The sequence below is a fragment of the Heloderma suspectum genome, chromosome 3 (assembly GCF_057233095.1).
Source record: "Heloderma suspectum isolate Gila_16-S chromosome 3, 16-S_ref, whole genome shotgun sequence".
Taxonomy (NCBI): Eukaryota; Metazoa; Chordata; class Lepidosauria; order Squamata; family Helodermatidae; genus Heloderma; species Heloderma suspectum.
In genome coordinates, this window is record NC_139460.1 from 744,889 (window position 1) to 772,688 (window position 27,800).

At 53.0% G+C, this 27,800-nt stretch overlaps 1 protein-coding gene across 1 annotated transcript in view; it reads right to left on the reverse strand.

Annotated features, from left to right (window-relative positions):
* DNHD1 (dynein heavy chain domain 1) overlaps positions 1-27,800 on the reverse strand; it is a 120,249-nt gene that overhangs the window by 41,173 nt on the left and 51,276 nt on the right. Inside the window, exons 13-26 of the mRNA XM_084842225.1 lie at positions 21,645-21,770; positions 20,344-20,620; positions 20,120-20,247; positions 19,409-19,607; positions 19,043-19,134; positions 18,712-18,928; positions 8,483-8,608; positions 8,206-8,303; positions 5,061-8,076; positions 4,620-4,764; positions 4,257-4,449; positions 3,852-4,155; positions 1,671-3,740; positions 1,092-1,296 (exon numbers count right to left, since the gene is read on the reverse strand). Coding sequence (XP_084698351.1) covers positions 1,092-1,296; positions 1,671-3,740; positions 3,852-4,155; positions 4,257-4,449; positions 4,620-4,764; positions 5,061-8,076; positions 8,206-8,303; positions 8,483-8,608; positions 18,712-18,928; positions 19,043-19,134; positions 19,409-19,607; positions 20,120-20,247; positions 20,344-20,620; positions 21,645-21,770 — 7,196 coding nt within the window. The remainder of the gene's footprint in view (positions 1-1,091; positions 1,297-1,670; positions 3,741-3,851; positions 4,156-4,256; positions 4,450-4,619; positions 4,765-5,060; positions 8,077-8,205; positions 8,304-8,482; positions 8,609-18,711; positions 18,929-19,042; positions 19,135-19,408; positions 19,608-20,119; positions 20,248-20,343; positions 20,621-21,644; positions 21,771-27,800) is intronic.

Consider the following 27,800-nt stretch of genomic DNA (forward strand, 5'->3'; position numbering starts at 1 on the left):
GTTGCTAACAGTAGAGTTGTTAAGTTGTAAAAGAGGAATAAAGCTTTGAAAGGAATCCCTTTGTCTGTGTCTGGACTTGGCTACTGGATTAGACTGAGAGAGGCCTCCAAGGAGCCCTTGACACTGAGCTTGGAAAGGGAGTGGTGCGGGGGAGCAACACAGTCAGGCACAAGTTAGAGTTCTCATAAAAACAAGTTCAGTTTGAGCACACAAGTGCTCTGTTCCAACAAGAGGGCAAAGAACACACGTGCAAACCTTCCATCGCACTTCAGCACGTGTGTCCCTCTCTGGGCTCAGGTAGCCATGCTTGGAAAGAGGTGGGGCCCCTTCCCGAGTCATCTCTGTGGTGTGGCCTTCCTGTTCTCCCTACAACCCTTCTAGCCCACCTCCCTGAAAGGACAGGTAGATTAGACTGAGAGCTGAACAGCAGATGTAAGATTCAAACTCAGTAACAAGAGGAGGAAAAACAGCATTAGTATCTTTTTTACCAGCTTTGTAGCCTGACAGGAATATAAACAGATGAAGTCCTCCACCCTTATTAATTAATTAATTACATTTATACCCCACCTTTCTTCCATCATAGAACTCAAGGTGGCTACATGCAGTTCCCAGGTGGTCTATATCTCTGTGCCAAATACAGCTTCCCCTGGTAACATTTATATGCATGTTACAGTGAAAATATATATATATATACGAGTTCAGATCCCACCACTATATTTCTGAAGCAATGATTAATTTTTTTAAGGGAAGGGGGGTGCCCCAACATACATCAATCTGCAGCTACTCTGAGACCAAACATCGAGAGAAAGCTAACTTTTACATGCATGTTTTCAAACATTTCTTCACACCCTTCAGACCAATAAACTTGCTTTTAAACACAATTAACACTGATTGAAATTATTTAAAACAAATTGTGCACAGAGATCTGTGTGCCAAGCAAATTCTAAGCTCTGTCTTGAGGCAACCATATGGCTGGAATTGGGGCTGAGGGCTGCAGCCCAGGGGAGTGCCAGTTGTGCCAGCTGACGGAAGGGGCAGTACCTACCTTTCTTTCTGAGTGCCACTGGGGCGGGGGGGGGGACAACTCTTACCGATCCATTTGCTTGTTATTCCGTTCCTGCAGACAATTCAGCAGCACTATGAAGGTGTCAAGAAAATCCAGAAGACTCCTTGGGCTGATGAGGGGCAGGTGAGCCGCAAGGAAACTGGCGTAGACAGTGACGGAGGAGTGGATCTGGGCCGCAGCCGTGGCAATGCGACGCACCAAGTCCTTGTGGGCATGCAGTGACGTGGGCTCTAAGAGACAACAGATGGACATGCCCAGTCAGAGCCAGTAAAGTGGGCATCTGCTTGGCACCTCGTGGCCTGTCAAAGTGGGTGGAGACGCCTCAATGTTCTGTCACAGAGGCAGGGATGGGAACACTGGCATCAAAGAGCTGAGAGAGTGCTGAGAGCGCGTGAGCCAGCGGCACAGAAGCAGAGGTGCTGGAAACACGGGGTTAGCTTCCACAGAAACCCACAGGTTACTGGTTTGGGATGACAGTGCTGAGCGGGGAGCAGGGGATGCAGGTGAGAGACAGAGGGCTGTTGCTGGAGGGGGGAGGGGAGGGGAGGGAGGGAAGATGGCCTCCTCTCCTGCCTGGCTCCTTCTTTGCCGGAGGAGCACCTACCTCGAGTGAGCCTTGCGGAATGCTTGAAGTGGTACTTCAAGTGCTTGGAGGTCACCTCCAGCAGGGATGTGTAGCTCCAGGGCTGACAGATCTCCAGGCTGCAGAGCATCTGGGCCAGGGCTGTGGCTAGGAGGGGGGGCAGTGCCAGGGAGCGAGGGCCCCCCAGCAGAAGCAACACGTGCAAGTTGGAACGCACGAAGTGGAAGAACCTGCAAGACCCAAAAGAGGGCCTTGGGGGAGGCCTGTCCCAAATCTGCCACCTGCCAGGGCGCCTGGGTGGTCCTCCCCCACCCACCCCGTACCTCTGCAGAATGAGGTCATCCCGCATGGTCCGCCTGATGCTCGGGTTCTCCTGCAGCAGGGCCTGGATGACAGACATGGAATCTTCGGGGCTGTAGAGGCCAGGGCACGTGCCCTCCGCCATCAGGGCCAGCACCAGGCGCAAGCTGGCCAGGCTCACTCCAGAGTGCACCAGCAGCAGCACCTGCCGGCCCGTGATGCCGGCCTGCCAGCTTGCCAGGCGCAGCAGGGCCATGGCCTCTGCCTCATCAGCTTTTGCAGGCAACTCCATGAGCACAGCGGCGGTGGCCCGAGCTGCCAAGGCCACCAGGGTCTGCCGCCCCGTGCATCGGGCAAAGGAGACGAGAGCCCCGTGCCTGTCTGGGCCACAGAGCAGGCGGCTCAGCCGCACCACCTGCCTCAGGCCCTCGGAGCACAGCAGGAAGTCGGGGGGCAGCCAGGGAGCCAGCTGGCCCCCCAAGGTCTTCCAGAGCTTCTCCTGGAAGGGGTTGTGAGCGCTGGGGCTGTGGGCCTCCGGGCCCAGGTCCTTGCTGAAGACGAGGTCCCTGGGCGCCTCGCCCGGCAGCAGCAGGAGGTGGGAGGGCAGCAGGGGGCCCGAGCTTTCCTTTTTGGAGGAGGCCCGGCGCCTGAGCCTCACGAAGGAAGGCCGGCAGGGGCTTGGGCGGGGGTCGTGCGCCCCCCGCAGCGGCTCAGTAGTCGGCCCCTGGAAGGCTCCGCTTTGCTTGTTCCCCACGCCCCCCTCCACCTCCTCAAGCTCTGCCTCGGCAGGGGGCTCGTTCTCCGCCTCCCCCAGGGCGGGGTCATCGTAAGGGGCCGGAGCTGGCGGATCCAGGGACAGGGCCGGGGCCTGCTCCACAGGGTCCCAGGGGTCCAGTGGGTCCACCTCGCAGCTGTACGGGAAGTCAGGCTCAGCTTGGGTGGTCAGCAGATCCTCTTCTCTGGGCTCCGCCACCTCTTCCTCCTCCATGGCTGAAGTGAGACAGGTGCTGGAGCTGCTGGGAAGGTGGAAGCCGATGTGGCCCCGGCTGGGCAGGTGGGACATCTGGACACCGAGGGAGGCCACCACCCGCAGGAAGGGGCGCTTGGCACAGAAGGTGGCTGTCGCGATCTCCATCACCGTCTGCCTGCAGAGCTCGCGCTGATGCTCGCCCCGGAGCGGGTCACAGAAGATGCGCAGGCACTCATGCATCCAGAGGCGGACGATCAGCCGGATGCTGAGGACCATGGTGTAGCCTGTGCCCATGGCCATCCTGCTCAGGCCAGAGGCGCGCCGGCTGGAGGTGATCCTGGAACTGTGGTCCTCCAGGGGGCTGCTGAGGTGGATGCCTGGCCGGGGCCGCAGAAGGAACAGGCCCCTGATCACCTTCTGGATGTCATGCAAGGAGAAGTGGAAGAGGCAGCAGGCTGGGGAGGGCTGGAACCGGCTCCTCACGGCCTCGTAGGTGTCCAGGGTGGCCCGGACGAGGGCAGAGGCCAAATCGCTGTGCCGGGTCAGCAGGGGGAACTTTTCCAGCCAGGCTAAGACGCTGCCGACGTGCATGCTGAGCAAAGACTCCCTGGTTACGACGGGCAGCACCACGATGCTGAACAGCCTGCTGAAGCGAGGGCAGAGGGGCTGTGCGCCCGTCAGCGGCACTGAAAGGGTGCCAAAGCAGTTGAAGCCCGCGGCGGGGCACTGCTGCAGCTCCAGGGTCTCTGCATGATAGAACTGGTGGTGGGTCAGGGCCTGGCGCAGAGATTCGATCACTGGGCTTGAACCCCGGACTGGATCTGAAGAGGAGCAGGAGAAGCTTGAGAGCTGCTGCAGTGCCCCGAGCACTTCCTGGAGCCCAGCCAGGCACAGCAGAACCCTCGCAAGCGGGGGCCTCAGCCTTAACTCACCCACAAAGGCCCAGTGCAGGTCCTCTGCCAAGAAGAGGCAACGGCCCTTGCCGACTGCACCCCGAGCAGCCTTGCCCACGGGGAAAAGGCCCTTGTCCCGCATGGTGCTGAGAGACTTCTTGTGCAGCAGGTGGCGCAAGTGAGAGGCGCGGTGGGCAGGTGTGAGGCACACCCGATGGCAGAAGTAGTTGGGCTGCACCAGCATCTCAGCGAAGGAGGACTTCCCACAGCCCGGCTCCCCGACCAGGAGAACGGGCTGACCAGACCCCAGCAGCAGGTCTACCACAAAAAGCACCCGCTCGTACTGCGAAGAGAAGAGCCTCTGAGACACTTGCACTCGGAGAGTTGCCCTGCTCTCCTGCCAGGGCCCTGGCCTCAGAGGGGCACTCTGGGGTTCAACCATACCTGTGGCAGGACCGAGAAGCTCACGGGGATGCCCTTGACCCGGCTGGACAGGTACAGCCCGTTAAAGGGCTCCAGAGTGCCACTCTCGGCCAGGGGGCAAAGGTCAAAAGCAGAAGCCGCAGAAGGAAGCTCAATGGGGAATCGGCTGTTGCGCAAGGCCCGGTGGACGAAGCGGTCAAAGAGAGGCCAGTGTCTGTCGAAGAGGGAGCGGATCACCACAATGGGCAGTGCTACAGCTGGGACGTCCCATTCCCGCTGGGCTGGGAAGCGGGCCCCGCCACGTCCAGCTTCTGCCCCAAGGCGTGAGGGGCGTGGCAGGAAGGGCAAGAGGCCTCGCTCTGTGACCTGGATGGAGCACTGTACCTGGGATGGAGATGGCTCCCGAAGCCCCAGACGTAGGCAAAGACAAAGATGCTCTGTGCAAGCAGGTGGTGATGGGCAGGGACCGTGTCATCCAGGCTGTGGGGGCCGGAGGAGGAGTGGGCAGCTAACAAGTTGGCCTTAGTTTCTGCTGGGAGGACAGATGAAGCAAAATGGATAAACAGCCTGCGGCAGGGTGGGCTTGGGGAAACAAGTTCCCTTTCTGACAGGGGCAAGGACAGGAAGGCACGGCCCCACCCCCCACCCTGGCCACCAGCACACATACACAACTGGCCAGGGGACTCCCAGGAGGGCAGAAATATATTCCTCCCCCCGACTTCGCCCCACCAGAGCCTTTTTCCCCAGGATTGCTTGGGCACCCATGATGCCACCACCAGAACATCACTCAATCGTGGCCGCTCGCTGGCAGGCGGGAGGGCTCACCTGTCGGCTCCGGTGCGGCAGGCGGGTGCTTGATCCTGTCCCGGCGCAGGCATTGCTCCAGCAGAGCACGGAGCAGTCTGGTGAAGGCCGCCGTCTCCTGCACGCCCTGGGCTGCGGGGCTCTGTGGGTGTGAGTGGGGGAGCAACACGGAGCAGCAGTGCTGCTGCAAGAAGGCCAGCGTGGGCGGGAAGAGCTCCTCGGCCAGCTCGTGCAGCATGGCCAGGCTCTCCTGGGTCAAGCTGTACTTGCGGTACACATGGGCAAGTGCTGATGACAGCAGCGCCCGCCAGAGACGTGAGCCGCCGCAGTGCAGCAAGGCACAATGGGTGCAGACAGAGGGGGGCATCCCAGAAGCATCCGGCATTTCAAAGAGGAACCTAATGTTCTCAGCAGCCTGCAGCCTTTGTCCGTTGGGCAAGCTGAGGGAGGGTCTGGTGCTGAAGAGTGAGGAGATGGGCTCCAGCCACTCAGCACTCGCGGCTCCGTCCAGCACCAGCCACTGCTGGCTGCTCCCCTGCCCGGCCCCACCAGCGAAGGCGGAGGTGGCTGCCCTCTGCAGGAGTCGGGAGAGGACCCCGTCTTGCCATATGCTGCCCTCCAGGCTGCCCACAAACTCAGCCACACTCAGGCTGTTGGGCCACAGGCAGACGGTGCTGACTGGCTGGAAGAGTGCAGGCTGGGGGGTGCTGGGACTGGGCGCCTGAGGCACTGCATCGCTGGCTGCCAACCTGCTCTGTGCCTTGGCCAGGGTTTGCCAGGCAGTGGTCTTGCCGCTGCCAGAGGGCCCCAGGAGAAGGATGCTTGCGGTACCCAGCAGGGCCTGGGAGAGCTGGCCAGCCAGGCGAAGGAGTTCAGGGTCTGGCTGGAGCTTGTCCTCGTGGAGCTGGGTTACCAGGGCACTCTGGAGCCGAAGGGGCACCTGAGGCTCACAAGGCTGTGAGGAGGCACTGGGGAAGACCTCGCGCAGCAGCTCCCGGGCATTGTGGAGTCGGGGGCAGTCAGGGCCACTGAGCAAGGTGGAGAAGGACAGGGCCTTGACAATGGCTGGCTCTTCCTCCAGGCCCAGGAGAAAGGTGGTCCGGGCGGAGGGCTTGGCCTTGGCACACAAAGGATCTCGCCCAGCTGGAGGGCTAAACAGGATGTTGACAGCCATCCTGATCACCTCCCGGATTAGGGTTGGGCGAATGCGGCGAGGGCCAGGGCTCAGCTCCCCCTCAAGACGTAAGAAGGCACACAGCTTCCCTGCCAGGCGTGCTGCCTCCCGGAAGCCGGCTGCCAGCAGGGTGACCTCGGAGAGTCTGGTGAGGTCAGGAGGAAGCATGGCCAAAGGGCGGAGGGCCAAGCGCAGAGGCTCCGGGAGGCGCTCCAGGGTGACCACGCAGCCGTAGGTCTCCCGCACACGGAGCAGCCGGCCCCCAAAGAGAATGTTGCCCAGGACCCGTGGCTGATATGGCTCAGCCTCGTCCATACCCAGCTCTGGCAATGGGACCGCAGGGGACCCCTCACCCTCCTCCGAGCCCTCCGAATCCTGACTGGCGGGGGAGGAGGTGGCGGAGGAGAGGCCTGGGGTGGCCCCCCTGCCCTCGTGCAGACTCAGGCACATCCTGTGCAGGTCGACAAGGCACTGGCTGAAGGCAGAGAGCACCGCTGGCTCCAGCCGCTCGGCAGATTCCAGCAGCAGCAAGGCCCCCGCATGCACCGCCCCACAGAGGTGGCGGGCAAGGCAGCTGATGGACATCTGCACGGCACAGTGGAGGGTGACCAGCTGGCGGCCAAGTGCCTGGGCCAGGCCCTGCACAGTGTGGGACTTTCCCACATCCGGGCAGCCCAGCAGGCCGCCGCAGCGGAACTCATCCAGGGCCAACAGCAGCCCCAGGAAGGTGCGGTCCAGTGAGGGACTCCACAGGAGGCGCAGGCTGGGCCCCAGGTACTCGTAGTCATACGGCAGGCGGCTGTCGAGGACGTCAGCCCAGCAGCCAGGGGGGCTGCCCAGCCAGGGGCTGCTCGGAGGGAGCCCCGCTGCCCGGCCTTTCTCCGGGTTCAGGGCCACACAGTACTTGAGGTGCCGGGCCCACAGAAAGGCCTGCGGGGAGCTCACCTTGCCCTCCAGCAGCTGGGAGAGGACATCCCGCTGCTGGACCATGAGGGCGATCAGGGCTCCCAGCAGCATGCCCAGCGGGTCACTGTCTGGATCCCAGGTGCGGACGCTGCGGTAGTTGCGGACATAGTGGGCCAGGGCCTCGAGCTTGAGGCTCAGCTTGAGCTCCAGCCCCGGCTGGCTGCTCGGCTCCACCAAGGCTTCTTCCACAGCCACACGCCACAGCACCTCCTCTGCCAGCAGCACACACTGGTTGGGGAAGCTGCTGCCCAGTGTTGCCCAGCACTCGGCCACCAGGTGAAGGGGCAGCTCTGTGGGGCCGGGGCGCCGCTCAAAGGCCAGGTCCAGTTGTGGTCGCAGGGCTAACCGGTGGGCCACACAGTCCTGCACCAGGTTGAAGATGGACTCCTTCATGCGCTGCTCCAGTGCGCACAGCCACTGCGTGGCCTTCCGGCTGAGGGAGACCACACTGCACAGCTTCACTGTCTCCCCATGGGCACCCACCAGGCCAGTCACCTGAACCACCGGGATCTGTGCAGAGAACGTGCCCCAGTCCTGGGCAGCAGAGGGCACCAGCAGTTGTAGCTGGCGCACCCCAGGGAAGCAGCGCTGGGACCATGCCGAGGCGTCAGCGGGCTCAGAGGCTGTGGCCAGCATGGCCACCAGCTCCTCGTTGCTGAGGAAGAAAAGGCGGGGAAAGCCCATGCGCGTGGCCTCCAGCACGTAGTCCAGCGCCCGGATGATGACCTGCAGGTCTCCAGACCCATCCACAAAGGCAGCTTGTAAGGGCCCCCCCACAAAGCGGCTCTCACGGCTTGAGCCCGGCACCAGCCTCACACTGGACAACACCAGGGGGTCACTGCAGGTCACGTGCATGAACTCACGGAAGTGGGCATCCACCCGCTGGAACCGGGAATCCTGCATGGAGGAGGGAGGGAGCGCGTGGATTGCTGGGGGGCACCTTGTGCGGGGGGTGAGGTGGCACAGGGCCCAACTGAGGGGGACCCAGAGGGGAGCAGGCAGCAATTGCTCCAGCACGTGACTCACCAACTCGGCGCTGGGAAGACTAATATCCATCTCATAGAGAACAATATTCAAGAACACCCACTTCTGCTGGAAGCTGACCCAGGCATCCAGGAGGGATTCTGGAGAAGCAAAGAGAAGGGCATGGGAGGAGGGAAGCCAGGGCAGGGCAAGGAGACCTTGGCTCCCAGCCCCTCCTCAACCCCTGCCCAATGGGCCCAGGGCTCCCCCCGCCTACTAGAGACATCCAGTGGGCCTCCTCCAAGCCCAGCCCAAAGGGCAACCCCCGGCCCCTCCTCACCGAAGGTACGCAGTGTAGACACCCAGCTCTCAGCCTCCTCCAGGATGTCTGAGGAGAAGGGGGACAGGATCATGCTCTGGAGGGTTACGATGCTGTGCTCCACGCTGGCCTTCAGCTCGGCCGTGTCTGAGGTAAGAGGGAGAGACTGGACCTGAGGACCCTGCGCGCTGGGGGGGTGTCACAGCTGTGGAGTCATCCTGGATTGGGGAGGGAGGCAGTGTGCCGGACTGTGAGTGGCACAGGCGGCCTGCCAGGCAGCTGCGTTCTCTACCCCAGCTCGGGCTGCCCTGGGCTCATCATCGGTGTCAAGGGTGAAGATGTGACGGCTCAGAAAAAAACCTGGAAAAATGGGGGGGGGGGACCAGGATTTTCCCAAGGTCTGTTTTTGTTTTCTCCCAAAAAATTGGGGGCAAAACAGATTATGCTTTGTATTATGAAATATTTCATTTCAGAATTTAAGACAAAGCATTTATATATTGTTTCCCAGCCTTCACTCCCCTGCAAATGATTTCTAAAAACTATATAAGATGTAAAATGTCTGGAAATAAGGAAGCCATAGGGGGAAATGTTTTTTAATCCTCTCTGTAAGATTCCCAGCATAGCTTTTTCTTCCATATAGAAGAAATTCCATGATATGAAATTCCAAATATATGAAATTCTTCCATATATTCTTCCATATAGTTGGATTCTAGGACCACAGGCTATACTTCCTGGAAGATGGGCTGTTGGCTAGGGACGGGTTGCACCTCACAAAGGATGGGAAGAATGTGTTTGGCCACAGCATGAAGAACTTCATCAGGAGTGCTTTAAACTGAATCCTACGGGGAAGGGAGATGTGATGTTGCGGGTAACAATGGACGTAGGCGCATGCACTGCAACGGACAGAACAGCTCTGATAGCGCCCAATAATAGTCTTCAGACACATGTAGGAAGAAAGCCAGACTGTGAAGCACATGGTCTTTGGTGTCTATATACTAATGCCCAGAGTATGGGAAACAAACAGAACGAACGTGAAGTCTTAATACAAGAGGGAAATTATGACTTGATAGGTGTAACTGAGACCTGGTGGGGTGACTCTCATGACTGGAATACAGCAATTGAAGGATGTAACTTGTTCAAAAAGAACAGGAAGAACAGAAAGGGCGGTGGGGTTTGCACTGTATGTGAATACAGTATGTGATATTTGTTGGGAGAAAAATTCTGCAAAACATGGCCCCTCCAGGAAATGCCTGACTTGTGTGGTGGATCACTTCCTCCTACAGAAAGTAGAGGAAGGAACTAGAGGATCGGCTATCCTTGACTTGATCCTAACCAACAGAGACGACTTAGTGGATAAAGTAGCCGGTACAGGAACTCTGGGGAAAAGCGACCATGTTGTACTTGAGTTCTTGGTTCTAAGGGAAGCAAGAGCCGAGTGGAGTCAAACGCGTACCCTGGATTTTAGGAAAGCTGATTTTAATAAACTCAGATCAATGATCAGTAAGGTTCCATGGCAAGCGACGCTAACGAGAAAAGGAATCCAAGATGGGTGGGAGCTTTTAAAAAAGGAAATTCTCAAGGCACAATCACAAGCAATTCCAACAAGAAGAAAAGGTGGAAGACAACAGAAGAAGCCAATGTGGCTTCACAAAAAGCTTAGAGATGACCTGAAAACAAAAAAGGACACATGTAGGAAGTGGAAAGAAGGCCAAGTAACAAAGGAAGAGTACAGGCAGGTAGTACAGAATTGCAGGGATGGCGTCAGGAAGGCTAAAGCTGAGAACGAGCTGAGGTTAAGAGAGGGAGGCTAAAAGCCACAAAAAGGCTTTCTTCAGCTACGTGCATAGTGAAAGGCAGAGGAAAGAAATGGTTGTTCAGCTATTAAATAAGGATGACAAAACGATAACAGATGACAAAGAAAAGGCAGAGGTGCTCAATTCCTACTTTGGCTCAGTCTTCTCCCAAAAGAGGGTCTATGACCCCCCTGACAAAGCCGAAGTACAGGCAGAAGGGGCAGGATTGCAGCTTGAGATCGATAGGCATATGGTCAAGGAACACCTAATGACTTTGAATGAGTTCACACCTCCAGGGCCAGATGAACTGCATCCTAGAGTCATAAAGGAACTGGCAGAACTCTCAGAACCGCTGTCTATTCTCTCTGAGAAATCATGGAGGACGGGGGAAGTGCCAGATGACTGGAGGAGGGCTAATGTGGTCCCTATCTTCAAAAAGAGCAAAAAGGAGGAACCTGGGAACTACAGACCAGTCAGTCTGACATCAATCCCTGGGAACATTCTGGAGCAGATGATAAAGCAATCCATCTGGAAGCACCTTGAAAACAATGCAGTGATTACTCGAAGCCAACGTTGTCAAGAACAAGTCCTGCCAGACGAATCTGATCTCATTTTTGGATCAAGTCACCTCCCTTGTGGACTGTGGGAATGCTGTAGACATCATATACCTCAACTTCAGCAAAGCTTTCAACAAAGTGCCCCATGACATCCTGATGACCAAACTAGCTCAAAGTGGGCGAGATGAAACAACGATCCGGTGGATCCACAGTTGGCTACGGAGTTGGACTCAAAGAGTGCTTATCAATGGGACCTTCTCAAACTGGGGAGAGGTAACGAGTGGGGTACCGCAGGGCTCAGTCCTGGGCCCAGCGCTCTTCCACATTTGTATTAATGACTTGGAGGAGGAAGTACAGGGAATGCTGATCCAATTTGCAGATGACACAAAATTGGGCGGGACAGCTAATACTTTGGAAGACAGAAACAAGATTCAAAGTGATCTTCATAGACTGGAGCGCTGGGCAGAAAACAACAGAATGACACTGAATCGGGATAAATGCCAAGATCTGCACCTAGGAAAAAGAAACCCAATGCACAGTTACAAGATGGGGGATACGTGGCTCAACCACACTACAAGCGAGAAAGATCTTGGAATTGTTGTCGATCACAAGCTGAAGATGAGCCAACAATGTGATGTGGCTGCACAAAAGGCAAATGGTCTTTTGGGCTGCATTAATAGAAGCATAGCTTCCAAATCCCAGGAAGTACTAGTTCCCCTCTACTCAGCACTGGTTAGGCCTCATCTGGAGTACTGTGTCCAGTTCTGGGCGCCGCACTTTAAGAAGGATGCAGACAAACTGGAGAGGGTTCAGAGGAGGGCAACAAAGATGATCAGGGGACTGGAAACAAAGCCCTATGAAGAGGGACTGAAAGAAGTGGGCATGTTTAGCCTTGAGATGAGAAGACTGAGGGGAGATAGGATAGCACTCTTCAAGTACTTGAAAGGTTGCCCCAGAGAGGAAGGCCAGGATCTCTTCTTGATCATCCCAGAGTGCACGACACGGAATCATGGGCTCAAGTGACAGGAAGCCAGATTCCGGCTGAACATCAGGAAAAACTTCCTGTTAGAGCAACACGACAACGGAACCAATGACCTAGGGAGGTGGTGGGCTCTCCCACACTGGAGGTGCTCAAGACGAGGCTGGACAGCCACCTGTCAGGGATGCTCTGACTTGGATTCCTGCACTGAGCAGGGGGTTGGACTCGATGGCCTTGTAGGCCCCTTCCAACCCTACTGTTCTATGATTCTATGATTCATACCTATTGATCAAATATATGTTTTACTGATAGACCTTTAGAGATACTCCAAGTCATGCTCAGTTTCCCCACATATGAGTAGAGTCACCCTTGCCAGATTGGGTTTTGTTTCTATAGAGTCCTGTGTTTCTGGGCTTCTTAATGTAGTTCTAATCTAAAACTCACATGTGAAAAAAAAACCACTGTAAGTTATTCTGCCCCTGTCACCAGATACAACAGAACAACATATGGGCTACCCTACCTATGTTCTTCTTCTTTTAAAAAAAACATCACTTTGAGCCTTGGGTCTATAGATCTCAGTGCCACAGTTTTTAATAAAGTTCTCAATTAGACCACACTGCTAAGCAATGCTGCCTCAGCTATAAAACTGTTAAGTGCTGCCACCAGAAGAAACAGTAATGGTAGGAAGTTCCCTAAACTTCCTCACAAACAGCAACAGATGCTGTACACCACTCTTCCTCTGCCTCCAGTTCTTCCTGCTTGTTCTGGCTTCTAGTATGATTCAGATGACATTCCCTCTGGTCAGACATAAAATAGGAACCTAAAATATCTTATGTATAACTTGGTTTGCTCATAACATTCTCATGTTTAGTATGTTAATTTAATAACATAGGTGGCGCAGAGAGAACCATGCCAGCTACCTCTCCACACTTGGAAAACGGAGCATGGAGACAGGGAAAAAGGGATGTTCGGGGGCGGGGGAAGACTGGAGCGGCAGCCATATGACAAATCCTATGACCACCCCAGCCTCCTTCCCTTCCCCTCCCCAAAGCCTCTGCTGAAAATGCCCACCTAGCTTAAATGCAAAGCGGGAGGGGCCACAGGAGACTTGTAAGCCTCCGTGTTCAGAGACTCAGAGAGTACCCAGGGCAGATCTCTTAGGACTGCACCCTGAGCTTACTTTTTAAAGTTTTTAAATAGAATGATAATTTCACGAGCAAACCAAGTTATACATAAAATAACTTTAGGAACACCATTGGCCATGCTGCCGGAGGCTGATGGGAGCTGAGGTCCAAAAAATCTGGAGGGCACCAGGTTGGGGAAGCTGTCCTAATGCAACAAAGTGACTTCAGACCTGTGAAGGGTGGTAAAAGAAGCAAATATTGCTTATTTTTCAATTTCCCCTCAGATTTCTGTTTTTTCCATGGCTTCAAAATTTCTGGAAAAGTTACATCCCTATGAGAGAGACACGCTGGCCTTTTGAGCGGCCACCCTGGGCTGCCCTGCCTTGCAGTGCTTTCTGGGTGCACCAGGGGGGCACTTCCAACCAAGGATGCTCTCTTTATTGCTCAAAGTGAAAAGGAAAAGAAAAAGAAAAATGAGCACAGCAATGAGGAAACAGAGAGAACCACCGACATCACTGCACCGCGGAGTCACATCTGAGAACAATCAACTCTGTGTTCACTGTAGGAATGAGGAAGTATAGAATCATAGAATAGCAGGGCTGGAAGGGGCCTACAAGGCCGAGTCCAACCCCCTGCTCAATGCAGGAATCCAAGTCAGAGCATCCCTGACAGATGGCTGTCCAGCCTCGGCTCGAAGGCCTCCAGGGTGGGAGAGCCCACCCCCTCCCTGGGTCATTGGTTCCATTGTCGTATTGCTCTAACAGACAGGAAGTTTTTCCTGATGTTCAGACAGAATCTGGCTTCCTGTAATTTGACCCCATGATTCCGTGTCCTGCACTCTGGGAGGATTGAGAAGAGATCCTGGCCTTCCTCTCTGGGACAACCTTTCAAGGACTTGGGCCGCCGCCATTTGCGTACGCGTTTTTTTTTTTTCCAAAGTCACCCGTGATAGGCTACGTGACGATTTACGTAGCCTATCACGGCTGACTTTGGAAATCTAGCCGTGATAGGCTACGTAATTGCTATGTAGCCTATCACGGGTGTGTTTATTTTTTTTTTACTTTACTTTTTTTTTTTGCAATGGCGGTGGCGGCAGCTGGTCGGGAGACTGGCCGCCGCCCCCGACGAAACACCGCCGAACTGCCGCCGGGACCTGCCGCCAGGAGGGACATTCGCAGGAGGTAAGTCCCATCCCGGGTGGGGGGGGCGGGGGGCCGGCGGAGAATTTCCCCACCAATTTCGGGGGGCCGAATGCGTTGGCATTCAGCCTCCTGAAGATTCAGAGGGAAATTCTCCGCCATCCCTACTAAAATCCAGGGTACGTGTTTGACTACACTCGGCTTTTGCTTCCCTTAGAACCAAGAACTCAAGTACAACATGGTCGCTTTTCCCCAGAGTTCCTGTAACTGCGACTTTATCCACTAAGTCATCTCTGTTGGTTAGGATCAAGTCAAGGATACCCGATCCTCCAGTTCCGTCCTCTCCTTTCTGTAGGAGGAAGTGATCCGCCACAAAAGTCAGGCATTTCCTGGAGGGGCCATGTTTTGCATGTTTTGTCTCCCAACACATATAGGGTAAATTGAAGTCCCCCATGACTACTACATCATGCTTCCTTAAAACATTGGCTATTTGCTTTTCAAAAGTTTCATCTTCGTCTTCTCCTTGATTGGGTGGCTGGTAGTAGACTCCGACCACCAGGTTCCTTTTAGTCTTTGCTCCATTTATTTTGATCCAGATGCTCTCAATGGGGCTACCAAGCTCCTCCTCCTGTATTTCTGTGCAGAGATACGTATTTTTCACATACAGTGCAACCTCACCTCCCTTTCTGTTCCTCCTGTTCTTTTTGAACAAGTTATATCCTTCAATTGCTGTATTCCAGTCATGAGAGTCATCCCACCAAGTCTCAGTTATACCTGCGAGCATGAAAATCAGCCTTGTCTCTGTTGGAGCCATGAGAACTTGCACCAGCATGAGAGAGTGAAGCATGGAAGGGATCATCTGCTGAGGGCGATGACAAATCCGGTTGCTCTTTTCTGAACTTTGTATTCCTGGGGTAGAGTTTGCAGTGTTTACTCAAGCCTTAATACATAGGAATGGTTTGCTTTATTTGGCTCTGGTTTGTGCATTACGGATAAATACTAACTGATATTGTGTTGTCATGTCTGATTTTGCCTATTTTGCAATTAATTTGAAATGTTCTAATGTTAGTATCAGTGAAAATGTTGTGTATTATTATAATGATGTGCAACTGTAATGATGTATTGGTGTGCTTTTTGTTTTTGTATTGCTGTTTTGTTATCTGCTTTGGGCACTTTTGTGGGAAAGCGGCATGTAAATTAAATGCTGCTGCTGCTGATAAATTGTTGTTGTTGTTCAGTCATTCAGTCGTGTCCGACTCTTCGTGACCCCATGGACCATAGCACGCCAGGCCTTCCTGTCCTGCGCTCTCTCCCGGAGCGTGCTCAAGTTCATATGCATTGCATCAGTGATACTATCTAGCCATCTCATCCTCTGCCGTCCCCTTCTCCTTTTGCCTTCAGTCTTTCCCAGCATCAGGGTCTTTTCCAGAGAGTTTTCTCTTCGCATTAGGTGGACAAAATATTGGAGCTTCAGCTTCACTATCTGTCCTTCCAATGAGCACTCAGGGTTGATTTCCTTTAGGAGGGACTGATTTGACCTCCTTGCAGTCCAGGGGACTCGTAAGCATCTTCTCCAGCACCACAGTTCGAAAGCATCAATTCTTCGGCACTCAGCCTTCCTTAAAGTCCAGCTCCCTCAGCCATACATTACTACTGGGAAAACCATAGCTTTGATTAGACGGACCTTTGTTGGCAAGGTGATGTCTCTGCTTCTTACTATGCTGTCTACGTTTGCCATAGCTTTCCTCCCAAGGAGCAAGCGTCTTTGAATTCCATGGCTACAGTCACCGTCTGCAGTGATCTTGGAGCCCAAGAAAGTAAAATCTGTCACTGCTGCCATTTCTTCCCCTTCGATATGCCAGGAAGTGATGGGGCCAGATGCCCTGACCTTCATTTTTTTAATGTTGAGTTTCAAACCAGCTTTTGCACTCTCCTCTTTCACCCTCAACAAGAGGCTCTTTAGATCCTCTTCACTTTCTGCCATTAGGGTGGTATCGTCTGCATATCGGAGGTTGTTGATAATTCTCCCAGCAATCTTAATTCCAACCTGTGATTCATCCAACCCGGCGTTTCTCATGATGTACTCTGCATATAAGTTAAATAAGCAGGGTGACAATATGCAGCCTTGTCGTACTCCTTTCCCAATTTTGAACCACTCGGTTGTTCCATGTCTGGTTCTTACTGTTGCTTCTTGACCCTCGTACAAGTTTCTCAGGAGACAGGTAAGGTGGTCTGGTATTCCCATCACTTTAAGAATTTGCCACAGTTTGTTGTGATCCACACAATTAAAGGCTTTAGTGTAGTCAATGAAGCAGAAATAGACGTTTTTCTGGAATTCTCTTGCTTTCTCCATGATCCAGCGAATGTTGGCGATTTGATCTCTAGTTCCTCTGCCTCTTCGAAACCCAGCTTGTACTTCCGGTAGTTCTCGGTTCGCATACTGCTGAAGCCTAGCTTGTAGGATTTTGAGCATCACCTTGCTGGCATGTGAAATGAGCGCAATGGTGCGGTAGTTTGAACACTCTTTGGCGTTGCCCTTCTTTGGAACTGGAATGTAAACTGACCTTTTCCAGTCTTGCGGCCATGGTTGAGTGTTCCAAATTTGTTGGCATATTGAATGCAGCACTTTAACAGCATCATCTTTTAGGATTTGAAATAGCTCAGCTGGAATACTGTCATCTCCGCTAGCTTTGTTGTTAGTAATGCGTCCTATGGCCCACTTGACTTCACTCTCTAGGATGTCCGGCTCAAGTTCAGTGACCGCACTGTCATGGCTATCAGGGACATTCAGATCTTTCCTGTATAGTTCTTCTGTGTATTCTTTCCACCTCTTCTTAATCTCATCTGCATCTGTTAGGTCCCTGCCTTCTTTGTCCTTTATCATGCCCGTCTTTGCACAAAACGTTCCCTTGAGATCTCAGATTTTCTTGAAGAGATCTCTAGTCTTTTCCATTCTGTTGTTTTCCTCGATTTCTTTGCATTGTTCATTTAAGAAGGCCTTCTTGTCTCTTCTTGCTATTCTCTGGAACTCTGCATTCAGTTGGATATATCTTCCCCTTTCTCCCTTGCTTTTCGCTGCCCTTCTATCGTCAGCGTAAAGCCTCATCAGACAGCCACTTGGCTTTCTTGCACTTCTTTTTCTTGGGGATGGATTGAGTTGCTGCCTCCTGAACAATGTTACGGACCTCCGTCCATAGATCCTCAGGCACTCTGTCTATCAGGTCTAATCCCTGAAATCTATTCCTCACCTCCACTGTATATTCATCAGGGATATGATTGAGGTCATACCTGAATGCTTTAGTGGTTTTCCCTACGTTCTTCAATTTCAGCCGAAATTTTGCAAGAAGCAGCTCATGATCTGAGCCACAGTCAGCTCCAGGTCTTGTTTTTACTGACTGTATAGAGCTTCTCCATCTTTGGCTGCAAAGGACATAATCAATCTGATTTCGATATTGACCATCTGGTGATGTGTAGAGTCGCCTCTCGTGCTGTTGGAAAAGAGTGTTTGCTATGATCAGTGTGTTCTCCTGGCAAAACTCTATTAGCTTTTGTCCTGCTTCATTTTGTACACCAAGGCCATGCCTGCCTGTTATCCCGGTGATTTCTTGACTTCCTACTTTAGCATTCCAATCCCCTATGATGAAGAGGACATCTTTTTTTGGTGTTAGTTCTAGAAGGTGTTGTAGGTCTTCATAGAACCGATCAACCTCAGCTTCTTCGGCCTCAGTGGTTGGGGCATAGACTTGAATTACTGTGATGTTGAATAGTTTGCCTTCGATTCGTACTGAGATCATTCTATCGTTTTTAAGATTGTACCCCAGTACTGCTTTTCCCACCCTTTTGTTGACTATGAGTGCTACTCCATTTCTTCTAAGGGGTTCTTGCCCACAGTAGTAGATATGATGGTCACCTGAATTAAATTCGCCCATGCCTGTCCATTTGAGTTCGCTGATTCCCAAGATGTCGATGTTCAATCTTGCCATCTCATGTTTGACCACCTCCAGCTTACCTTGATTCACTGATCTGACATTCCAGGTTCCTAAACAATATTGTTCTTTACAGCATCGGATTTTCTTTTCACCACCAGACACATCCACAGCTGAGTGTCCTTTCGGCTTTGGCCCAGCCACTTCACTCTTTCTGGCGCTACTTGGAAATCCCCTCTGCTCTTCCCCAGTAGTATATTGGACACCTTCCGACCTGAGGGGCTCATCTTCCACCATCATCTCTTTTAGCCTTGTGATATATTCCATGGGTTTTTTTTGGCAAGAATACTGGAGTGGGTTGCCATTTCCTTCTCCAGTGGACCACATTTTGTCAGAACTCTCCGCCATGACCTGTCCGTCTTGGGTGGCCCTGCACGGCATAGCTTATGGCTTCACTGAGTTACGCAAGCCCCTTCGCCACAACAAGGCAGTGATCCATGAAGGGGCTGCTGATAAATGGCTACCCATTTTTAAGCCTTCTGCAGAAATGGCTGCCTAGAGGGAAAACCCACCAGAACCAAGGCTGAGCAAGCCACAGCAGACACCTTCTGAGAATCCTCGTTGCTTGAGCCCGTGGGGCCTCTGTGAGCGCTCCCGGCCGCCAGCCCTGGGGCAGTGCTCACACCCACAGCTGAGGATCACTGGCTGGGATGCAGCCGCTCCGGGCCTCACCTGACAACACATAGGTGCCGCTGTCCTTGGAGATATACTCCAGCTTGGCTGGGCGCTGCCGCCCGCTTGCCGGGCGCCGGAAGCGCTCAGGCTGCGGCTCCTGGTAGGGCACGCTGAGAATGAAATTAACCAGGCGGAACTGCTTCTCAGCCCACGTCCTCTGCAAGCGATGGAGGGTGTCCCTGGCATACTGGCGGCTCTTCTCACAGGCGTAGACCTGGGAGTTAGAGGAGGTCATTGCCCTATGGGAGAAATCACATGGGCCAGGCCCGGCCAGGGGCAGGACACCCTCCCCACTGCCACGTGGCTTCCGCCATACCAAGCCACTCACCCTAAAGATGGCGTCACTGTGCTCCAGCAATGGGTAGGAGAGGAGCTGGCCCAGCGTGAACTGCATGTTGAAGGGGCACTTGACGCCCATCACTGAAAGAGAGCAGGCACCAGAAACCAGCTTGGCCACCCTGCCGTGTGGTTGCTGGGACCGGCCCGAGCCCTCTCAGGTTAGGGTCACAGTTGGCCTCATTCCCGCCGCCCAGCCTCCTCATTTAGCAACCCCACCTTGTGCACTGTGGTCGGCTCCTGCAGCCTTTGCCAAAGCAAAGGGACCCACTGGAGGATCCCTCCCAGCGTCCCCTGGCAGGATCCCCCTGGAGCTGAGGTGGTCCCTGCCTGTCCCTGTCCCTGTCCCAGGGCTCACCAGCAAAGATCTCCTTCCAGCAGCTGAGCTTGAGCAAGGGGCTGCCAAGTCTCAGGAGCAAGGGTAGGTACTTCTGGAAGTTGGCAATGGCGCGCAAGCAGGCCTGCAGGACAGGGTGGCTGTTCGGCAGGCAGTGCTCAAGGCTGATCACCTCTTTCTGCCACTCCTCAGTCTTCTCCATGGCCAGGGTGGTGCTGAACTGCAAGGGGGAGGGATGCTCAGGCAGTGCCACAAGGGAGCTGGGCTAGCCTGGAAGGGCCCTGGGAACGAGTCGGAGGAGAATCCAAGAGTCCTAGAATGGTAGGGCTGGAAGGGGCCTAGGAGACCATCGAGTCCCACCCCCTGCTCAGTGGAGGAAGAAGACCTACAGTGGGAAGGGAGGTGGGCTGGTGCTGCCCATTCAGGGGCACTGCTGGGAGGACAAGGCTGGAAGGGCCGGGGGCTGGCTGCCGCAGGGTCCTCACAAAGGGCCATCTCTCTGTGCGAGGAGGGGGATGCTCAGCCGGCCACGCGCATCTCTTGACCTCAGAGGTGGGCAGACCCAGCCAATCATCTGGTGAGCGAGGGGAAACCGCTGGGACAGAGCGCCTGATTGGGGTCGCTGGGGCTTCAGCCCACCGCCCCCAGAAGTTCCATGCCCCAGTGTGCGAGCGCAGACCCCAGCGCCCCGCCCAGCGCCGCCTGCCACCGGGGGCCAAACGCCTGCTTCACCTTGACAAAAGCCAAGCACTTCCATTCCGTGACCTGCTCAGAGATGATGCGGAGAAGCTGCCAGATCCGAGTGTGAATCTCGATGACCCCCTGCTTCCCAGTGATGAAGGAGACGTCCGTGCAATCCCCTGAGGACACAGCAAAGGGCCACAGCACTCGCCCGAGCACAAAGAAGGGGGGTCCCTCCCTCCAGGGGTGCAGGCACAGGCCCAGGGCTCCCCTACCTGTCAGGATCCGCTGGGAGCGGCAGAGGTCGCTCACCCGCGCCACCATGGCCTGGAAGCGGGTGAAGAGCTTGTGCAGCTCGTCCTCCATGGCCCGGGGGTTCTGGGCTGGGTCCTGGAAATGTCCCACTGTGACCATGGCCAGCAGCTCCTGCAGCTCCCGGGTGGCTTTTTGAAGAGAGCTGCTGAGCTCAGCAATGATGCTGAGGCGTCGGGAGACAATGAAGTCGGAGACCTCCCGCTGCTGGTACACAAAGGCATCCCAGGTGTCCAGGAGCTGCAGGGACAGGAAGGGCTGCGGAGGTCAGGCTCCTGCCCCAGGGGCCTCAGATGTGCCACTCCAGCTGGGCCTGGGGGGGAGGGGAGGGGGGGCGTAGCACAACTGCTGTGCCCCACCCGCCGTGGGGGAGCTGTGGCTCAGTGGCAGAGTCCCTGCAGAAGGCCCCAGGCCCAATCCCCACAGCACCTCCGGGCAGGCTACGAAAGAAGGGTCCTGCCTGAAACCCTGAAGAGCCACTGCTGCTGGCCCGTGTCAGCAGGAGCAGGCCAGATGGACCAAGGCCCTGACTCTGTCTACAGCAGCTTCTTGTGTCGTGTTCACCACACCTGTCAGCTGAGAGCTTCCTCCCTCTCTGGGTGAGGAAGAGCTTTGTAGAGCCCCAAAGCTTGTGAAGCCAGGTGCAGAGCTGGCCGCTAAAGGGCGCCAAGCTCCCCACATCCCACAAGCAGCCTGTGACCTGCTCAGACATGGGAGGCTTGTGGTACTTTCCCCACTGTCCTGTCCCCTTGTAAGCATGCAGACCGAGCAGCGGGAAGTGTGTGGCTGTGTTCCTTCCCTTTGGAGTGTTGCTCTGAGCGTACCGGTGTATGACCCATGTAGGATTGAAGGCAGAAATCAGCACCCCTAGGAAGAGGCAGGCCTTGTCCTGAAGCGGTGCCTGCCTCCAAAAGCAACACCGCCGCGCACCGGGAGAGGCAGGCTTGGGGCAGCCATCCACAGCCCGTGCTCAAGACCCGCTCAGCCTCCCACCGCCCATGCCTCTCTGGGATGCCCCAGCGGTCACTACTCTGGTGAACTTCATGCAGGGACAGAGGGAAGACACTTCTGTGCAGGCGACTTCCCATTCCTTATAGCAAGTCCAGCCTGCAGGCCTGGCCTCTTGTCTTCTTTAACTTGATGCAGCCACTGAGAGAGAAAGGGACATCTGGCCCGGCTTAGGAGCTGGCCTAGAGCGGTGTTTTCCTCTTTCCTCCCGCCAACAAGCTGCCTACCCAACACCCAACCAGGCCTGGCCCCTCACCGTGTTTTCCAGGCACTCTTCGCTGAGGCTAAGGGGGCGGAAGCACTGCTGGATAACCTCATTGAGGGCCCGCACATAGTCAACGTATTCCTGCAGCTCAGTCATCTGGCCCTGGTACTGCTCCAGCTGCAGAGGGTCAAGCACAAGCCACACCTGGGGGATCAGTCCCCAGCCGCTCTAGGCAGGCCCCAGGTTCTGCCCCCATTTCCCTGCCACCCTCTGAGGTCTGTCCTATCCCAGCCTCACCCCACCCCTTGCTGGGGCAATTAGAATTACCTTGTTCCAGCAAACAGGACCCGGAATCCACAGCTTACAGTAGAACAAGCAGGTTGATTATTAAGGAAACTGGGAGGGTGACCAAAGATGGGGAGAGAGGCAGAAACAAAATACACAACTCTGCTTCCCGCCCAACACCCCTTGATTCCTCATTGCCTATCTTCAAGTACTTGAAAGGCTGTCACAGAGAGGAAGGTCAGGATCTCTTCTCAATCAGCCCAGAATGCAGGACAGGGAATAATGGGCTCAAGTGACAGGAAGCCGGATTCCGGCTGAGCATCAGGAAAAACTTCCTGACGGTTAGAGCAATACGACAATGGAACCCATTCCCTAGGGAGGCGGTGGGCTCTCCCACATTGGAGGCATTCAAGACGAGCCTGGACAGCCAACTGCCAGGGATTCCTGCACTGAGCAGGGGGTTGGACGCGATGGTCTTGTAGGCCCCTTCCAACCCCACTATTCTATGATTCTATGAAAGGTCGTATGGAAAAGGAACTGGTTAAAGAACAGAAAGCAGAGAGTAGGAATAAACGGCCAGTTCTCACAAGAGAGGGATATCAACAGTGAGTCCCCCAAGGAACTGTAGTGTGACCAGTGCCTTTTAACTTGTTCCTAAATGATCTGGAGTTAGGGGTGAGCAGTGAGGTAGCCAAGTTTGCTGATGACACCAAGTCATTTAGGGCGGTTAAAACAAAAAGGGACTGCAAAGAGCTCCAAAAGGATCTTTCCAAACTGGAAGAATAGGCAAATGGAATGACAAATGCAGTTCAGTGTAAGCAAGTGTAAAGGGGGACATGATAGAGGTGTCTAAAATTATGCATGGTGTGGAGAAAAGGTCTTCCTCATAATGCTAGAAACTGCGGTAATCCAATAAAGCTGACTGGTGGGAGATTCAGGACAGTTAAAAGGAAGCACTTCCTTACAAACTGTGTAGTTAAACTATGGAATTCACTACAAGGAGGTGTAGTGATGGCCACCAGTTTAGATGGCTTTAAAGCCATCTAATCTGACTGGGTGACCAGTCAGATGGGCGATTAATAAATTTAATAAATAAATAAAAATAAATAAAAGGGGAGTAAAGCCAATTCATGGAGGATAAGAGTATCAATGGCGACTAGTCATGAGGGCTGGATATTATCTCCAGTATCAAAGGCAATATGCCTTTGCATGCAAGTCACCAGGGAACATGAGCGGGAGGGTGCTACTGCGCTCATGTCCTGCTCGTGCACCTCCCACTGCTGGACTAGATGGACCTTTGCTCTGATCTGGCATGGGTCTTCTTACATTCTTAAAGGTCTCAGATTACAAGGGGCTGTGTGGCCATCTTGAAGCCGCCCATGGAAGGATCTGCCACAGACACGAGCTCCTGGCCATGGTGCGCACACCTCTGCCACCAGAGTGCCTTGCATGGTTTCCTTGTGAGCAGCCTCTCCTTTGGGGCTACCGCGCACAGCAAAAGCTGCCCCAGCCTAGGCCATGTTCACAGGAGCAGCTGCCTTTTAGCCCCAAGATCCAGAACACGCTGCTGCTGTCACTTGCCAAAACTTCTCTGTTATGGCTCTCATGAACAGGGGAGCTCAAAGTCCCTCACTTCCACCAGAGCCATCTGAGGGTGCTTCCTGCTGAGCCTTTTATCACGCTATCACCCTGCCTCATTCACTGAATTTTACAGAGGGTCAAGAGGTCATTGTCTCCCACTTGTAACCCTTCTATGTATTCCAAGTGTTTCTTCTGCCCTTTTTCCATCCACAAAAAAAGGGTTAAGGAAGAAAAGATGGAACAGCTGCACACATCTTTTGATTAGTAGGCTAGGAGCTGCCTACTCCAAGTACCTAACTCCCTTCAAGATGACGGGAGGAGGACTGCTGTTTGAGTAAGTACGTGACGTGTACTCCAGGAACTCCCCAGTTCCATCAGCCACTCTTTTCTTAGGGTGCTTCCAGAGTGAGGGCACCCAGCGCTACCAGTGAGAAGGCTGCATGCAGCTATTCTCTTTTCTTTCTTAACGGATTATCTGTGGTACGAGAAAAGATGGAAGCAGCAGTGGAAAATCATGGGAGGGTTATGAGTGGAAGGCAGCATTGGTGGGACACCTGTAAAATGTTGTGAATGAGGCAGGGCAATGGTGCCACAAGAGCATCGTCTGGAAGTAGCCCCAGCCTCAGCGCAATATGTGGATGATGGTCACAGTACTCTACTTGACGCAACCATTTCTAACATTAGAATATGGTGATGATCATGCTTCCCAGGGAGGCCCTGTCATGCCGCAGAAAGGGGCTCCAATTATCGTCCAGAAAGAAAAGCAGAAAGGAAACACTGCCTTAACCACATGAGAACTTCTTTGCAGGATGATCATGGCAGGGACTATGGGACTAGAGGGCAGCAAGCCTCCGGCTACCGCTTGCTGGACAACAACAGCAGGAGATGGCGATTCACCTCAGCATCATTTCTTTACTATTACTTATTATATTATATTTTTAAATGGTATTTCTATACCGCCTTTCTGAAACCCATGAAGGTGGTGTACAATTTTAAAAATAAGAATAAAACAGTAATCAGATGCAAACATAATAAATCAATAAAAACAATATAAGAGCAGTGGTTGACCACTGTGCAAAACAGGATGGTGGAGTACTTAGACCTTTGTTCTGATCAAGCAAGGTTCTTCTTATATTCTTAGGTTAAGAACTATGTAAATATTTTTAACAGCCAAGTTAAAAAGATGCATCATGAATGCAGAGAGCGGAGGCCAGATGCAACTCCGAAGGGAGTGCCTCCCAAAGTTTGGAAGCAACACAGGAGAAAGCCTTTTCCCATGTGCTCGACAAGCAGGCTTCTGCAAGCAGGGGTGTCTTCAAAGGGGCCCCTCCTGCTGATCTTAAAAACCGAGCAGGTTCACACCAAGGCAGGCAGTTCCTCAGAGCACAACTGTGATGCAACTATGGCATGGGTAGCTGTTACCAGATCAGACCCATATCCTGCATGTAGGCTTCCCAGGGGCATCTGGTCGCCCATTGTGAGAAACAGAATGGCGGACTACGCAGACCTTTGGTCTGACCCAGCAGGGCTCTTCTTATATTCTTAGGTTCACTCCACGTAGTATTATTGTGCAGCAGCCACATGGCTCTGAACGCTCCCCAGAGTTGCAAGCAGTTAAAAAGAAAGAGCAAAAGGAATGCCCTCAGGGGCAATGAGATGAAGGGGCTGGTGGCAACGTCCTGACTCAGCTTGAGGCAAAGCCAGGGTAAGCCATTTAACATCACAGTGATCCAAATATATGCCCCAACCACAGATGCTGAAGAAGAAGTAGATCAGTTCTATGAGGATCTGCAGCACCTACTGGATAGTACGCCAAACAAAGATGTTATTTCCATTACAGGAGACTGGAATGCTAAGGTGGGTAGTCAAACGACACCTGGAATTACAGGCAAGCATGGTCTGGGAGAACAAAATGAAGCAGGACATAGGCTGATAGAATTTTGCCAAGACAACTCACTGTGCATAACAAACACTTTCTTCCAACAACCTAAGAGACGACTTTATACCTGGACTTCACCAGATGGTCGACACCGAAATCAGATTGACTACATCCTTTGTAGCCAAAGGTGGCGGACATCTATGCAGTTGGTAAAAACAAGCCCTGGAGCTGATTGTAGTTCAGATCACGAACTTCTTATTGCACCATTTAGAATCAGACTAAAGAGAATAGGGAAGACCCACAGATCAGTTAGATATGAGCTCACTAATATTCCTAATGAATATGCAGTGGAGGTGAAGAATAGATTTAAGGGACTAGATTTAGTAGATAGGGTCCCAGAAGAACTATGGACAGAAGTTCGCAACATTGTTCAGGAGGTGGCAACAAAAAACGTCCCCAAGAAAAAGAAAACCAAGAAGGCAAGATGGCTGTCTGCTGAGACACTGGAAGCAGCCCAAGAAAGAAAGAGAGCAAAAGGCAACAGTGATAGGGGGAGATTTGCCCAATTAAATGCAAAATTCCAGAGGTTAGCCAGAAGAGATAAGGAATTATTTTCAAACAAGCAATGCGCGGAAGCGGAAGAAGATAATAGAATAGGAAGGACAAGAGACCTCTTCCAGAAAATTAGAAACATCGGAGGTAAATTCCAGGCAAAAATGGGTATGATCAAAAACAAAGATGGCAAGGACCGAACAGAAGCAGAAGAGAGCAAGAAAAGGTGGCAAGAATATACGGAAGATCTGTATAGGAAGGATAATAATATCGGGGATAGATTTGACGGTGTGGTTAGTGAGCTAGAGCCAGACATCCTGAACAGTGAAGTTGAATGGGCCTTAAGAAGCATTGCTAATATCAAGGCAGCAGGAGATGACGGTATCCCAGCTGAACTGTTTAAAATCTTGCAAGATGATGCTCTCAAGGTGATGCATGCCATATGCCAGCAAATTTGGAAAACACAAGAATGGCCAACAGATTGGAAAAGATCAACTTATATCCCCATACCAAAAAAGGGAAGCACCAAAGAATGTTCAAACTATCGAACGGTGGCAGTTATTTCACATGCCAGTAAGGTAATGCTCAAGATCTTGCAAGCTAGACTCCAGCAATTCATGGAACGAGAATTACCAGATGGACAAGCTGGGTTTAGAAAAGGCAGAGGAACTAGAGACCAAATTGCCAATATCCGCTGGATAATGGAGAAAGCCAGGGAGTTTCAGAAAAACATCTATTTCTGTTTTATTGACTATTCTAAAGCCTTTGACTGTGTGGATCATAACAAACTGTGGCAAGTTCTTGGTGGTATGGGGATACCAAGTCATCTTGTCTGCCTCCTGAGGAATCTGTATAGCGACCAAGTAGCAACGGTAAGAACAGACCACAGAACAATGGAGTGGTTTAAGATTGGGAAAGGAGTACGGCAGGGTTGTATACTCTCACCCTACCTATTCAACCTGTATGCAGAACACATCATGCGACGTGCTGGGCTTGATGAAGCCAAGGCTGGAGTTAAAATCGCTGGAAGAAACATTAACAATCTCAGATATGCAGATGATACCACTTTGATGGCTGAAAGCGAGGAGGAGCTGAGGAACCTCATGATGAAGGTGAAAGAAGAAAGTGCAAAAGCTGGGTTGCTGTTAAACCTCAAAAAAACCAAGATGATGGCAACCAGCTTGATTGAGAACTGGCAAATAGAGGGAGAAAATGTGGAGGAAGTGACAGATTTTGTCTTTCTAGGTGCAAAGATTACTGCAGACGCTGACTGCAGCCAGGAAATCAGAAGACGTTTACTTCTTGGGAGGACAGCAATGACAAATCTTGATAAAATAGTGAAGAGCAGAGACATCACACTGACAACAAAGGTCCGCATAGTGAAAGCAATGGTATTCCCCGTAGTAACCTTTGGTTGCGAGAGCTGGACCATAAGGAAAGCTGCGCGAAGGAAAACAGATGCTTTTGAACTGTGGTGCTGGAGGAAAATTCTGAGAGTGCCTTAGACTGCAAGAAGATCAAACCAGTCCATCCTCCAGGAAATAAAGCCAGACTGCTCACTTGAGGGAATGATATTAAAGGCAAAACTGAAGTACTCTGGCCACATAATGAGAAGACAGGATACCCTGGAGAAGATGCTGATGCTAGGGAAAGTGGAAGGCGAAAGGAAGAGGGGCCGACCAAGGGCAGGATGGATGGATGATATTCTGGAGGTGACGGACTCGACCTTGGGGGAGCTGGGGGTGGCGACGGCCGACAGGAAGCTCTGGCGTGGGCTGGTCCATGAAGTCACGAAGAGTCGGAAGTGACTGACCGAATAAACAACAACAAATGATATGGCAGGCTTCCTTCCTGCCTAGCTAAATGTGTGTTTGGAAAGGGAGGTGGGAGGCAGGGGGGAGGGGAAGAGT